This window comes from Podospora pseudopauciseta, chromosome 4, assembly GCF_035222475.1.
Source record: "Podospora pseudopauciseta strain CBS 411.78 chromosome 4, whole genome shotgun sequence".
Taxonomy (NCBI): Eukaryota; Fungi; Ascomycota; class Sordariomycetes; order Sordariales; family Podosporaceae; genus Podospora; species Podospora pseudopauciseta.
The window spans coordinates 3,214,967-3,229,668 of NC_085894.1; the positions used below are offsets into that span (position 1 = coordinate 3,214,967).

Genomic DNA, 14,702 nt, shown 5'->3' on the forward strand with positions numbered 1-14,702 from the left:
GGAGCTTGTTCTCTTCATCAAATTCAGATTGCCCATCATTAATGACACTCCACCAGCACGGCAATGCACGGCGGAACCACTCCGGGACTTGCATATGAACCATGGATTCCGCATATACAATGGACCTCAAACAGAGACAAACGACAGCTAAATGCCACCTCTCCCAGCGGCATGCAATGCTGCGCTGATACAGTATAGCATTCGGCTCTCATACAGCTGCCCTCACTACCAACCTTTAAAGCCATAGCCGCGCGCTTCACCGGGACCACAAGTAAAACATCCACGCAAGTCACAAAAACAGCCCACTTCAGCCCGGTTCAGTCATCAAACAAGTCACAAACAAGAGAGCTGGGTCATTCCATGTCCACGTCGTACTTCCACTACCAGTCGGAAAATATCATTGTCTTTTAAAATGCTTGTGTCTACTGTGTATAGCCACACATCTGACCTCCTCCTAGCAGAACTCTAAGCCACACAATGGCATACTCCCAGAGGCCTCACCTCGGTCTACGAAACCAATGAAGCCAACGTTATCATTTGAATTCCCACATGATCTCCAGCATGAACATCCTCACCGAGAATCCACCCATTCTCCGGCCCGTTCCCGCCTCCACACGGTCCGAGCCCGAGAGACCCAACCGGACGGTAGACCACACCACCGATCCAGCAACCCAACCACCATCCCAACCAGCTCCTATTCCTCCTCCTCAATAGCCTCCCCCATCCCAAACTCCCTCTCCACCGCCCCCGCAAACGCCGCCCTCAACTCCATCTGCTCCGTCTCCGTCAACCCCTCCTTACTCCCCCTCCGTCGCCTCGCGCTCTCCCCCGTCTCCCTCAGCCTCACCTCCCCATTCTCCTCCACCACTTCATAACTCCTCCACTCAGTATTCCCCCACCCCGTCCCCCGCCCATAATCAACCCCCTCAAAATCCTCGGTCAAAAAGTGCAGAAAACCCCCATGCGTCACAGCAACAATATTAACCTCCCCTTCCCCCGCATGATCCCTCCCCAAATCCCTAAACCACTCCCTCGCCCTCCTCGCCCGTTCAAACAACTTTCTCGGCTCAGGAGCGTACTCACTCCCCGGGCCTTTATCATTCCACCCCTCTTTTACCAATCCCAAATCCACCACCTTATCATCAGGAAACTCGTCCAGTAGTTTTGCAGGTTCGGAGCCTGTGTCGCATGGAAAGGGGGAGACCTCCTGTATATCAGGCAAGGTAATAACCCTCGGTTTATCAGGCGCGATATCCGGGTTGAAAGACAACAAACAAGTGTAAATCGTGCGACGTAACGGGGACGCCACCAGATGCGTAATCTTGTCGTGATACGGAAAAGATTGATACAATTCCTCACACTGCCGCTTGCCAAGGTCTGTCAAGTCCGGGTCGGGGAGCGCGTGGTTTTCCTGGCAGAGGTTGTGGTAACCCTGCGCGTGGCGGACAAGGTGGACGTAGGTTGGCATTTTCCCTTCCCCTTTTTTATCCAATCTTCGGGAAAAAAAAAGTTGAGATGAACAGTCGAGGTGAAGAGATGGGGATGAAAGTTGAGATGAGATGAGCGTATACGGTGGGTGTGAGCTCAGACTGAACAAACCGACTCAGCTTACAGCCAATGTTATTCAGAAAAGCAGACAAATTGAACCCAAACTTTGAAACGATGGAAGGAAAATATAAATCAAGACTTTGTCCGCTATATATCCGCGCCAGCTTCCTTGGTGACTCAGAAACCGGATCTCTCACCCACTCACAACCCCACCTCCGCTTTATGCCAATCCCCCGGACCGGTGACGGAATCACTGCTTCTGGAGCCCCCGCCATTGTCGGATCCGACCTACGTGTAGTACCCATGACACCCGCGCTCACACGTGGCATGGTGCCTCGACTCTGACTGATCTGTTCCACGGACAGCTTTGATAGGGTGCAACTGGTTCTCATCCACATTATTACGTCAGCGCTTCACCCATTTAACTATGTAGCCGACATGGGACACTTCAGAGGCACTCGCAACAGAGAAACAAAACCATCTAGGTACTCAAATGTCGGTTTTCACACCTCATTACACATAGTTAAAACTATCTATGTATCATGGTCCCGTCTCCCCGCCTGCCAACCGATCCGCTACATCTCATAGTCATATCCTGTCTCACAGATCAATCAAGCTCTCTTCTACTACTGGCTGCTTAGGCGCATGCTGAGGAGCGGCGGGGAAAGACTCTTGGTTGTAGCCCGGAAAGGTCTGACTGGGCTGATGTTGCCAAACAGGCGGAAGCGCAGTTTGCTGAGCAGCCGGATGCTGCCAGTATGGTTGTTGTGGTTGGGGCGGTGGAGCTTGATGTTGCTGCTGTGGCTGCGATGGCTGAGCAGGAGCCGAGGCGGGAGTCTGTGGGAGTGAGGGCTGGTATGAAGAATGCATCGGCTGGGCCAAGTTGGGATACGGCGACGCTGCCGGATCAGGGGCAGAAGGAGCGGGCTGTTGCCCTTGTTGTTGTGGCTGCTGTGAATTGAAATAGAAGGAAGCATGTGGGTCGGCCGTAGGGGTGGTCCCAACAGAGTCTCCCGTGCTGGGTGCAGCGAGCTGAGCTTGAGGTGCCTGTTGCTGCGCAACCTCGGTGGGATAGCTAGGCTGCTGAGCATATTGTGACGGGGGCGCAGACGGTGCTGCTGCCCAGCTTCCCGTCCTTTGCGGCACTTGCTGTGGGGCATATTGGCTATTGGGAGGTATTGCTACCGATTCTCGTCTGTCGTAGGGAGGAGCATACTGGGTTGGAGGTTGAGGTGTTGGCTGTGGGTAAGAGGGATGGCCCACCGGCCTCCCGTACTCTTGCGGCTGTTGTTCGCCAGTATAAAAGTGCTCGGCTGGCCCAACCGAGGCTGAGGCGCTCCCTGGAAGGGACGGGTATGGTCCCGCGGGCTGACGGGGTGGGGGAAGACTGTAGCCACCAATGCTGTGTTGGCTGTAGGTTTTGGATAGGCGCTCCTCAAGCATACGGTCGTAGTACCGCACCACGGTCGAAAGCTTGGCATGTAAGTCAAGCAGAGTGTCTGTAGTGGGTTAGCAGGGTACACTTGGGATGGGTCGGGATACTTGACATACCATGCTTGCTCATGGTTTCTCCATAAGTTCGGGCTAGCTTTGGCCGGAGTGTGCCGATGCTGTCGTACAGCTCCTGAATCTGTGGTTCTCGGAGAATGGTTCCCGGCGGTTGCGTCTGCAATCGGTCAACCAGCGTGGCAAACAAGTTAATATTCTCCGCCTCCACAGGCGTGAGCTCGTAGTCATTCTTGGGGAGCGCCAGCGGTGCTGTTGATGAAGACGCGCCGACATTTGTTGTTTGTTCTTTCAAGACTGCGGTGTGCCTCTTCTTTTGCTCCTCCATATCTGCCAACGAGGCGGCGATGGCTGCTTTGAGATCTTCATCATCATCCTCAAACGCCTTGGTTGCCGATACTTGCTCACCCGACTTTGGTTTGCTCGCTTGCGTTCCGTTGCTTGTCGGAGGGACATAGGCACGGTTGTGGTTCTGAACCTCCTCCAAACTCATGGCAAGGGCCTTTTTGAGATCCTCATCGAATCCATCGTCAACACGAGCATTACGCGGTTGCATGCTCGAGCTCTTGTTCTTGTGGGGAAACGACGAGTACAACGAGGAGCGGTCGTTACCAGAGCCGCTCCCCTTCGAAGGGGTTGACTTGTCTGTGAGTTTTGCGTAGCAGCCATCATCGACGCGGACGGCTTGGAGGATGCCAAGATGGGGTAGGGGGAGCGTCTTGCTTGAGCACTGCTGGTCGAAGCAGTTTCCGCAGTTTCGACAATGGTGTTTTCGGTTGGTAAAGGTAAAGTTGGTTCGACATCGCATGCACACATCGGAATCGACCCACTCGGGGGGCTGTATCAGATGTCAGTTTGGGGTGCAGAGAGTAGAGCTTGCCCGCACATAGGAGACATACCGCACTGCTGTCAATCATGCTGCTGGCGACGGTGACGCGAGGGGGGAACTGGAACCCTTCTCTCTGAAGGTTTCGATAGACCTCTCCAATGTATGACAAATCGTAGCGCCCCTCGGTGGCCGTGGCCCATGACTGAATAAGCTCGAGTATCTTTGCGCGCACGTCCGCATTGACGGCAGCCGGTCCAACGGCCTTGAGCAGCGAAACCATGCTTTCCATAAACTCTCTCGAGGCAATCTCGGCCAGGAAATGGGCGCCTCCATTTTTAACACACGTATCGGTGAGCTACGCGTAGACGTCTGGTCAGCTATGCGTTTACCAAACAGATGCCCAAACCAGCCCTTACACTGAGCGCACTGAGTTGCGTATTGGGGTTCTTGTTGCTGATGCGCTTCTTGAGCGAGCGCATCGCCTCCTTGGGCTGCACCGTCTTGGATCGAATCACGTCGGAGATTTCGAGGTTTAGAGCGATATCCTCGCTGCGGACACACTGTTGTTAGCACATGGCTCTGTCGCACAACCAACAGCGGGGACAGCGGGGAGCATGACGCAACACCTACAGACTGCTGCTTGTCGCCTTCTCTACCTGCTCGTCCAGGGCAGTGTTTGCCCCGGAAGACCACCACCCCATCATCGTGAGAGATTCTCTATGGAATTGAGGTAGGGAAGCTGGCGCGACAACCTGGAATTCGTGGGCAGTGGGCTCTCTCTCGGGAGGCTGGGGCGGGGAGATGTCGGCGGCGTCTTCGGTAGGAGTAGGACAATAAACCTGGCAGATAGTCCAAAGGGTCGAACGATGGCAAGAAAAGTATTTGTGTCCAGTCAAGATCTGCGCACTGGCCAGACAGGAGGTGCGAACGTGTGTTCGTGATGGGTGGATGATGGATTATGCATGGGTTATTTGCTGGATGTCTCTGCCTGCCTGTTGGTTACGTATGGGCCGCCCCAGGAGCTCGCCTTGCCAAGCGAAACAGTGGACTACCTACACCTGTCAGCCCGTGGCTTAGGACAGCCGCCCCGCCATCTTGAGGTGTGGCTTGTGCCAGGCAGGCGGGCTTTGGAGACAAATAGTTCTAGGTACTTCTGAAGTTTCTAACTCCCATTGCACACATGGGTGTGTTATGGTATCAAGAATTCGATGTATTCTCAGAGGAGCCCAAGACAGCCCGTTCCTTTATTTGAGAATTCAAGATTGACGGGAGTGCGTGTAGCTGGTGTGGGGCATATCATGCCCCCCCAAGAACAGGCAGGGCGCCAAGAGCACTGCAAGTACCTCGACGACCGGGGAACCGGGGTCTAAACGACAGTGGGCTTCCACCATCTCAACGACCGCATTCGTCACAACTTCACGACACAACTGCCACGGGCGGGATTCCCCACCGCGCAAACAATGGATGGATGGACAACCCTTTGATCTCGAGACAAAGAATGCGCTGCTTTCCGCCCAAGCTTCACTCCTCGCTTTTCGCCCTCGACCAGACTTGCCGCTCTTACTTAACGACCTCATGCCCTCGACGACTGCTTACGACGACTTGATCCCCCACCCACATATCTGCTTCTTCGCGACACGGTTCTCTCCCGTCTTTCGACTTCTCGAGTGTTCCAAAGCAAGACCAAGGTACAAGGTCCACCTTCCAACGTCCTCTCCATGACAGGGGCTGTCACCATGATGGACCATGCAGGATCCTCGCGCGCGGGGCCAACAAATGGTGGGCTTCCAAATGGAGGAGGAAATGGGACGAGGAGGCCGCTTCCACACATTGACGACATCACGTCGGTTGAAGTCGACCTCGACCCTCATGCTCCGATTGAGCGAGTGGTGCAAATGGCCGAAAACTACCTTCGACAGGCTGAATCATCAAAGACGTTTGGTCGTCCTGACCTTGCCCTCAAAGACTATATACGGGCCAGTATCATTGTGTTGGATCTGATCAAGAAGAACAAAGGCTGGGTGTCGATGCAGAGGGATTCCAGGGCGCTTCATGACCGGTACACTCGTGTGTTAAGGCAGCTTGATGCTACGCATACCGAGTTCGAGAGGATCAAGATGGAAATCAAGGCAGACAATGCTAGGACTTGTGTCCAACCAACCGCCCAGAGGCAGAGTCGGAATGGGGGACATATCAGCGGGAACGGTTTCGAAAGGACAAACGGCGCAACAAATGGCACGTCATCGGACCAGAGTTTCTCCCCCTTGTCGCCTCCGAGAACGAAGCCGGTGGTGGGTCCTAAACCACAGGGCCTCCATGGCAATGCAATCTCCAAGCCCTCGGCCAAAGCGCAGGACCTGGCCCAACGGTTTGCGAATCTGAGGACAACGACAGTACAGACGACCCAAGACCCCCGCGTCCGAACCCAGCCGATCGTGTCACCAACAACGGCGGTAGCACCCGGCAGTCCACCTCCATTGTTCTCGCAAACATCTCTCGGCGGGTTACCGCGAATGCCAGATGCCATTTACAATCCACCCAGGGGCACCGTTTCGAAGGAGGCAGCCGCACTGCCTTCCAGTACTCCCCGTGCCATGTTCTCTAGGACAGGTTCGGTGTCGTCCATCAACATTACCAAAGCCCCAAGACCGTCCATGGCAGGAGAGATATTTTCGACAGCTCAAAGCTTCGACAGGCCGACATCAAACAAGAGAACAAAACTCTCATTACCCAACTTCTACGATGAAACAATTTCCGTCAAGGATCTGCTCCAGTACCAGCAGGCAGGCTCCAAGGAGATATCAATATTAATAGTGGACATTAGGAGCCGTGAAGAATTTGACGAAGGTCACATTCTATCTCAGGCCACCATATGCGTGGAGCCCGAGGTACTATCGAGACCGCACATCTCGGGCGAGGACATTGCCAATAGCATGGTACTGGCACCTGCAAGTGAACAGCTTCTCTTTGAGAAACGGGCCGACTTTGATCTGGTGGTCTTTTATGATCAGGACTCGACCGCGGTTCCCGCAACACCATCAAACAGCATAGAGCACACCGTATTCAACTTTTTCGGCGCCCTCAGCTTTTATGACTTTGTCGGCGAAAGAGCTGCCAAATCACGGCCTAAACTGCTCGAAGGCGGGCTGGACGCATGGACGAGCATGGTTGGAAAGGCCAGCTTGCAGACATCATCAACCATTGATCCGACCGCGAAGCAGGCATCCACTGCCATGACCAGGTCATTCTTGAACCAAAAACAGAAGTATGCTGCACGACCCATCCAGAATCCCGAGGAAGCCAAACGCTGGGAAAAGCACATTTCCGATCCCGCATCCATAATACCCATCCGAACAACCGAAGACTTTCTTCGTCGCTACCCGCCGGTATCAGGACAGAAAGAGTCCATGGTTTCTTCGTCTGCGCCGTCGCCACCTAGCCAAAGTTTAGAAAGTCCCCTCTATGATCGAATATCCCGCGATGAGAATTTCTACAGCTCCCTACCATCCCCACCGGCTCGTCCCGCCCCTGCGGTTCCTCGCCGTAGTCATAGCGGACTGTCAGATGAACCTGTTCTAGCAAAGGCGGTCGGAATCGCCCCCGGCGCCGCAAGGCCCGAAGTGCGGAAGAATCGCACCGGTCTCTACAACCCAGGAGTTCATTGCTTTGCCAACAGCTCACTTCAGTCATTGTTTGCCACGCCTGGTTTCTGCAAAGAGGTATACGATGGATCGTGGAGGCACAACTACAAAGCTCCGAAAAAGCTGGACGAAAACATTGACAACCCCCAACTCTTGATGAAATGTTTGGAAAATCTCTTCCAGTGGATCAACACCGGATCTTTCAAGTATATCCATGCCAAGACCTTCATGGTACGTAAAACAGTTCAAGTGTGTTCAGCGCATCAGTCACTAACAGTGCATGTAGCAATACATCCGTTACATCCACTCCAAATCAACCAGATCAAAAAACGACGGGGATCTTTTCGGGGGGAATCGCCAACAGGACGCACAAGAGTTCTATAACTTCATCCTCACAACCATTGACGATGAGACAAACACTCGTCGAGATCGGGTGACAAACGTGCGAGACGAATACACACCTAACGAAGGCACCGCTGTCCAAAACGCAGTAAAATTCTGGAACAACTACGTTGAAGGTCACAACTCTTTGGTGACCAAATATTTCCGTGGTGTGGATGTGTACATCAACACCTGCTCCAAGTGCAACCACCAGTTCCAAAAGTTTGAGGTCTCCGACATGCGAATCCTCAATTTCCCTGATGGCGCGTCAGATCCCATCAGCATGCTGAAGCTGCTTGAACAGAGCGCCGCGCCAGAGAAAATGGATGGTGCCAGATGTGAGAAGTGCAACTCGACAAAGCACCGCACTCGAGCCCGCAAGTTCGCCCGACTACCGGATCGGCTTGTCTTTTCCTTTCAGCGCAGCATTAATCAATTCGACAAGATGCAAAACATAGTACAGTTCCCGACCCAAGGGCTTGACGTGCGTCCTTATTTTGCCGGCGCGGCAAACGAACACGTCGACCCCAGCGATGAACACTACGAGGGTGACATGGTGTATGACCTCTATGCTGTGACGGTGCACATTGGCGAGACAACTACCTCGGGACATTATATCGAGTACGTCAGGGATGATCGGAGCAGTGATCCGGAGAGCTGGTGGAAGTGCAACGATCGGGATGTCACGCCGCTCAAGGTCGGGCCGAAGAACCCAAGGAATCTTGAGCAGCTTTATGGGGATTCGGCGGCGAATGCTACGGCGTATTTGGTGTTTTATGAGAGGAGGGGGACAAGGAATCAAGATGTTTGAAGAGGAAGAGGAAGTTTGGGCAGGTGGCAGTGGCCCCTTTCTAATTCTGGAGCTTGGAAGAAGTTGGAAGACTGAACTAGATGATCAGGGTACTCAGGTTTGAGAATGGTGGCGGAGGATAAATGGCGATGTATTTGGGTTTTGTGCTGTTTTTGGAAAGCATCAGGGTGCTTACCTAGATAGGTGATGGGTGGAGCATGGGTGGTTACTTGGCGGGTTGCTTGTTTGTTGGTAGCAAAGGCGTGGGAGGATTGTTGTTTAGTTGCTAGTGATACCAATCGAAAATCTGATGGTTTCTGTTCCCATAATGAACGACAGCATACTTCACTTCAAGTTTCTTCATCTTGATTCAATGGATCCACGTTACAGTTGACTTCCACGGCTTTCTTCCATTTAATGCTTTTGACAACACAAATTGTCCACAAGTTATAACTAGACGTTCAAAACTTACAAAGTCCCTCAATAGAATCAGGGCAATATCCATATCCTCAAAACCATTGCTTCCAACCATGACGCATTATTCTTCAGGTAAAGTAATTCCATTGATTAATCCTAACTAACATCAAATATCAAATAAACATGCACTCCAAAACTCCATAGCAATGTCCTCCCAGCATGAACATCGGCTTGAAAACCAACAAAAGACATGAAAACGCCCCGTTCATCACTCATTTGTTCCCCACAACCTCCTCAATCTGCTTCTTGTATCTCTCCCTAACCGCCCGCCTGTTGACCTTTTGCGTCGCCGTCACAAGACCCTACACCTCATCATTAGCCATCCGTTCTCTTTTCATACTCTGTCGAAAGGAAAAAACTCACATTATTCGGCGTCCACTCATCATCCACAACCACAACCCCCGCCACCGTCTCCATAGAGCTCAACCCATTCTTCCTCGCCACTCCCTGCAAGCTCTTGAGCACCGCATCCCTCACCTTCTTGTCGCGGTGCATATCCGCCTCACCAACCCCCAACTCCTTCGCCTTCTCCGCCAGCGCCTTGTCATTCGCCAGCACAACCGCAATCGGCCTCGGGCTCCCGCTGTCCCCATGCACCATGATGTTCTGCACATACGCGGCACCCCTATACACCGCCTCGAGCTTCTCCAGCGCAATGTACTCCCCTCCCTGCAGCTTGACCAGGTTTTTCAACCGGTCAATCACCCTCACATGTCCATCCGGGTCAAACTGCCCGATATCTCCCGTCCTAAACCACCCATCCTCTGTGACAGCCTTGGCGGTTTCCTCCGGGTTCTCAAAATACTCCTTGAGAACCGGCTTCCCCCTAAGCAAGATCTCTCCCTGGGGCGGATTGGTAGGGTGATCAACCACATAATCCAGCTCGGGCAAGCTCACAAGCTTCATCTCCACCGCAGCAGGAACAGGCCCGATCGCCTCCGTCGTCCACTGCAGCGGGCACCCAAGTGCTCCATTCCCGCACGTCTCGGTGAGACCATACCCATTCATCATCGGCGCCACAACCAAACTCATAAACTTTTGCGTACCGGTGGCTATCCCACTCGCTCCATTGACGATGAATCTCAGTCTGCCTCCTGTCATAACCCGGACTTGGTCAAAGACGAGCTTGTCCAAAATGCCCTGACCAGGTAGCCCAGTCCTAACCATCAAGTCCTTGAGCGCATACGCCCCCCAAAACAGGTTCTTCATGATAGCCCCACCACTGTTGACCTTTCCTTCTACTCCCTTCCGGACGGTCTCCCAGATTTGGGGGACACCAACCATGACCGTCGGTCGGAAAGCTCTCATGTCTCCGTAGCAGTTCCTCATGCTTTGATCGGACAGCGTCCGTGGGCTGCCGTACCCAAGAGTAGCCCCAACAAATATGGCAAGATTCTCCAACACCAACTCAAAGATATGCGCCAGAGGGAGATAAGCAAGAACATACTCCTTTTGTGAGACACTCTCCTCCATGACAGAAAACAACCCCGCCACCGCAGCAACAAACCCCCCATGACTAACAGGTACTCCCTTTGGTGGTCCGGTGCTGCCAGAGGTGTACATGATGCAGTAAACCTCTTCCGGATCCTTTGGCGGGTTCGCCTCGACGGGGTTATCCTGCCCCAGCTGCCGCAGTTCCTCAAAGCTCAATACCTTGAGATTTGGATGGGCAGATTTGAAAGAGTCAATCTCAGAGTCGGGGACTGGTTGGTGCGAGTTGTTGTTGTAGATCAAGAATTTAATCTGATCACCAGCTGCTTCGAGCGGTTTCTTCGCTGTCTTGAGAAGGTGAGGGTCGATGAAGATAGCAGAGGCTTTTGACTGCAGCAGTGAGTGCTCTACTCCCGACGGGCCCAAGGTGTCGTACGCGGTGACGATGGTGAGTGATTGGGAGGAGCAGGCGTGGGAGAGAGTTAGCCATTCGGGACTATTTTCACTGTTAATACCTTCCAGTATCATGTTATTACGGAGTGAACCTACCTGGTGGCAGCAAAAATATGCACCCTCTCCTTCTCCTTTAAACCCAGCTTCACCAACCCTGCTCCCACCTCGAGAGCTTGCTTAAAATACTCCCCGTAGGTCAAATACCCATAGTCGCTCAGCTCAAAAAAGGTCCATTCCTTGTCCACCAGCTCCTCTTTTCCGTCGATCACTTTGGGAATTTTCTTGTTCTCTTTGTGGACTTTGATGAGCTTTCTGCTACCGATGGCCGGTTCGTCTGGGTAGAGCTTTGCCGAGCGCTTCAACAGGTCGAAGGTAGTATTAACATCCGGGGCGGGGCGCTCAAGGAGGCCATCGCGGGCTTTGGGATGACGACGGGGGATGGTCTCGTTGGGAACTTGAGGGTGGTTTGGCACCGGGATTGTGTAAGGCGGATGTTGGACCTTCCTGAGGGGGATCGGGGAGGTGTTGTAGGAGGTGGGCATTTTGAGTTGTTACCCTGTGTAGGGAGAGGTACAGGGTGAGATGTAATAGGTTCGCAGGTAGGCGAAGAAGGCAGACAGCGGTCGTCTGAACTGCGTCGTGTAACCGGCAAGCTGTCAAACTTGCGAGTCGAAGCTTGTCAGAGCTAGTTTGCTCCAAGTCGGTCGAAAACACCTCTGCAAGTCCGTTGGTTAACTAGCCAAACTGGCGGAATCCGGAGAACCTAAAAGCTCGTTTCTTGTCCTTACCAAACGCCCCAATCTCCAAAGCTTGTGATATCGATACCTCGGCTTTCAATAAAGTTGACTTGTGTAAGTCGGCCAAACTGTGGCTTGCATATACGGCGAGGCTGCTTTTGGTAGCGTGACCTGGGGGGCCGTGTAAGACAAGCGGCTTGTATTGGATGGTTGGTTACGTTCGTCAAAAAAAGTATGGTATGCCAAGGAGGCGTTTTGAATTTTGTTGAGAAGGAGCACAAGTGAAGCTTTTAGGATGTGTCAAAGAAAAGAAGCTGCCGGGTTGAGATGCCTCGGTTCAGGGTCATGGGAGCAGTTTCAACTCGGGGAGCTGGCTGTTTTGAGGTGTCCAGCGCAAGCGAGCTCGTCTCCATTTTTATTGTTTCAATGCCTTGATCGGTTGTTTTCCACAGGGTCGTACACAATGACCTCAACGATTTTTGAGCCGCGCGCTCCTTCTATATAAAGGCCCCAAGCAACTGAGGTGGGTGATGACGGCACATGACAGGCCACTCAGGGGGGGTCCCCCACTGTGTCGGAACTTGCCTTGCCAAGGTGCGCTAGAACCCCACCTGGTCCAAGCTCCCCATGTCCACAGATGACGTCAGTCGAGTTCAGCCGCGCGGCTCTCGGGTTGAACCGTTTCTGATGTTGACTGAAGGTATTCCCAGCATACTATGCAAAAAGCTTTTCTCGATCTAATAACCTTCATGGGAAAGGTTTTGCCTGGTGAAGAATGCTGAAATGACCCTGATTGCTTCAGCCCTATGAGCACGCCAATGTGGGGTGTAAGGAACAGGGTCGAACGATGTCCCCACCACACGATGTCATCGATTGTTTGCTGGGAAAGGTTCATGAGGTTGCAGTTTACATCAGGTCAGCTGGAAAGTCTCATTCACCGAATAGATAAGAGAAGCACTCATAGAACAGATGAAAGAGAAGGAAAATCAGGGTGGTATCTATTTTCTGCCGAGATGCCGGTAAAGTAAAGGGGCGCACTGTCAAGGATTTCGAACATCAGGCCATTTGAAGTCCTGTGATATACCTCATTACTCTGTCGACAAGGTGGAGAATTTCATAAGGATCCAGGTGCAGTCTGGCCCTCAATCAGCTCCATGGTTTTGTGGTATAAGATGCGAAAAATATTTGTACATGGGAGCCGTACATCGTACTTCACCCCAAAAGGAGCCCACTCATTCTTCGTCGCTTTCCAACTCCTCATCAGTGCTGGCTACCTCCTCTTGGGCCTCATGCCATTCCTCCGCGGTGTCAGTCTCCTCGTTTGTCTCATTGTCGTAAAACAAAACCGCCTCGTCGCCATACTTTTTCACAAGCAACTCGTCAAATTGCTTGTAAAGCCTCTGAAAAGTCCTCTTGATCTGGCTTGTCATCAAAGCTAGGCCAATATCTCCAAGGTGAAGTCCGCATATCCACCTGACAAACATCCACTCGTTTCTTCGATCGCTTCAGTTGCAGCATCCCACATCTGATCCTTGATTTGAAGAACCACGACCCGATAAGTTCAATATGGCCAATCCCACCCCATTGCGCTCATGTATTCCATCAGAGGCTTCAAGCATTTCGTTGCCGCATCGCCATCCCTCCGAGCCAGTGCCTCCATTACTTCCTCCAAAAACCCGAGCTCCTTTTGCAGGCACCTGTCTCTCACCTCACTGTACAACAGTGCAAACTCATGAGCTTCGACTACTGAGGGCCGCCGCTACCCCGTATCGGAAAGCTCAGAGTCGGTGGACGTCATGCAATCTCGAAGGCAATGCCACGCGGTTCAGGATTGGTTCCCCACCCCAAGAACCCAGCTGACTTCCACGCTCTGGCTTCGTAAGTACTGTAGTGTACAGGCATTGGAATAGACAGCGGCGATGTGGAGGATGTTCCCCTGTTTGTATACTACATCCAGTCGAGCCCCAGCTTCAACCAAAAGTCGCAGACATGTGAGGTTGCCTTGTCGCAGAGCCACGAGTGCAGCTGTCCTCCCAGAATCATCACGAGCTTCGAGATCCACTCCAAAGCGGCCCTGAGAAAGAAAGGCCAAGATCAAGCTGAGACTCCGTGCTTCGACTTGAGGATTCCCAGCTAATATTATTAGAGGCGAGCATATGTGAAGATCCCTTGTCAAGGCATTCACCAGCCAAGGATGCTGCAGCACCGTAATCTTAAGAATCTCTTCTCGTCTATCCCAATCGTGGCGGACTATACGTACAAATAAATAGTGAATGGCAAGAAAACCTCCGTTGTTGTAATTACCAACATCGCAGTTTGCATCGAGGAGGATCCCCATGCATTCTTTGCACAAAACAAGCATAGCTTTATGCAGTGCAGTATTGCCGCTAATTTCGTTGATGTAATTGATGTTTGCCCCATGGCAGATCAAAGCTTTCATGGCGACATGTGCGTGTGCACCTACCGCTGTGTCCAAAGGCGTTAAGCCACAAGAGTCTGGCATGTTGATAGCATCCTGGTGCGCTATTATAAGAGAATGAACGTCGTCAGTAGTGTGGATTGCATTGTGTAATGGCGGCCATGAAACAACATCATCTGTTTCTCCCGACAGAATCATGAATTCTTCGAACAATGCTTCACGGGTGGAGGTAATACGTGTGGAAGTAGAATCTGTCGCGGGAGGATAGAAGCCACCGCTTCGAACAAGATGAATTACTTTTATGCTGGATCTTTGCATGCATTAGTTACCAAAACAAAACAACGGTTCGTATTGCGAGGTGAAGCATAAGGTAGGGATGGCAACCGAAAGGAGGTTCATCGCTCACTTTGGAAGTCCGGTAGTTGGAAAAAGTCGTTCCCAGTAATTTACCAAGGTTTGCAATTCTAGATCTCCCAAAAATATCAACGCC

At 52.3% G+C, this 14,702-nt stretch overlaps 4 protein-coding genes across 4 annotated transcripts; 1 reads left to right on the forward strand and 3 right to left on the reverse strand.

The window, feature by feature from the left end:
- Positions 1-694: 694 nt before the first annotated feature.
- On the reverse strand, positions 695-1,468 carry QC763_406570 (uncharacterized protein; the record flags this gene model as incomplete). Its single annotated transcript, XM_062912293.1, has 1 exon — positions 695-1,468. The coding sequence occupies one exon, from the start codon at positions 1,466-1,468 to the stop codon at positions 695-697; it is 774 nt and encodes a 257-aa protein (XP_062766103.1).
- Positions 1,469-2,148: 680 nt separating this feature from the next.
- On the reverse strand, positions 2,149-5,119 carry VPS27 (Vacuolar protein-sorting-associated protein 27; the record flags this gene model as incomplete). Its single annotated transcript, XM_062912292.1, has 5 exons — positions 4,514-5,119; positions 4,300-4,432; positions 3,954-4,238; positions 3,100-3,892; positions 2,149-3,047 (listed from the first exon to the last, which is right to left on the reverse strand). Exons 1-5 carry the CDS (start codon positions 4,585-4,587, stop codon positions 2,149-2,151), a joined length of 2,184 nt encoding a protein of 727 aa, XP_062766104.1. The 5' UTR covers positions 4,588-5,119.
- On the forward strand, positions 4,764-9,033 carry DOA4 (ubiquitin-specific protease doa4). Its single transcript, XM_062912291.1, has 2 exons — positions 4,764-7,755; positions 7,811-9,033. Exons 1-2 carry the CDS (start codon positions 5,602-5,604, stop codon positions 8,714-8,716), a joined length of 3,060 nt encoding a protein of 1,019 aa, XP_062766105.1. The 5' UTR covers positions 4,764-5,601; the 3' UTR covers positions 8,717-9,033.
- A 205-nt stretch (positions 9,034-9,238) lies between these two features.
- FAA4_2 (long-chain fatty acid-CoA ligase) lies at positions 9,239-12,256 on the reverse strand. Its single transcript, XM_062912290.1, has 3 exons — positions 11,153-12,256; positions 9,536-11,099; positions 9,239-9,474 (listed from the first exon to the last, which is right to left on the reverse strand). Exons 1-3 carry the CDS (start codon positions 11,596-11,598, stop codon positions 9,385-9,387), a joined length of 2,100 nt encoding a protein of 699 aa, XP_062766106.1. The 5' UTR covers positions 11,599-12,256; the 3' UTR covers positions 9,239-9,384.
- Positions 12,257-14,702: the final 2,446 nt, after the last annotated feature.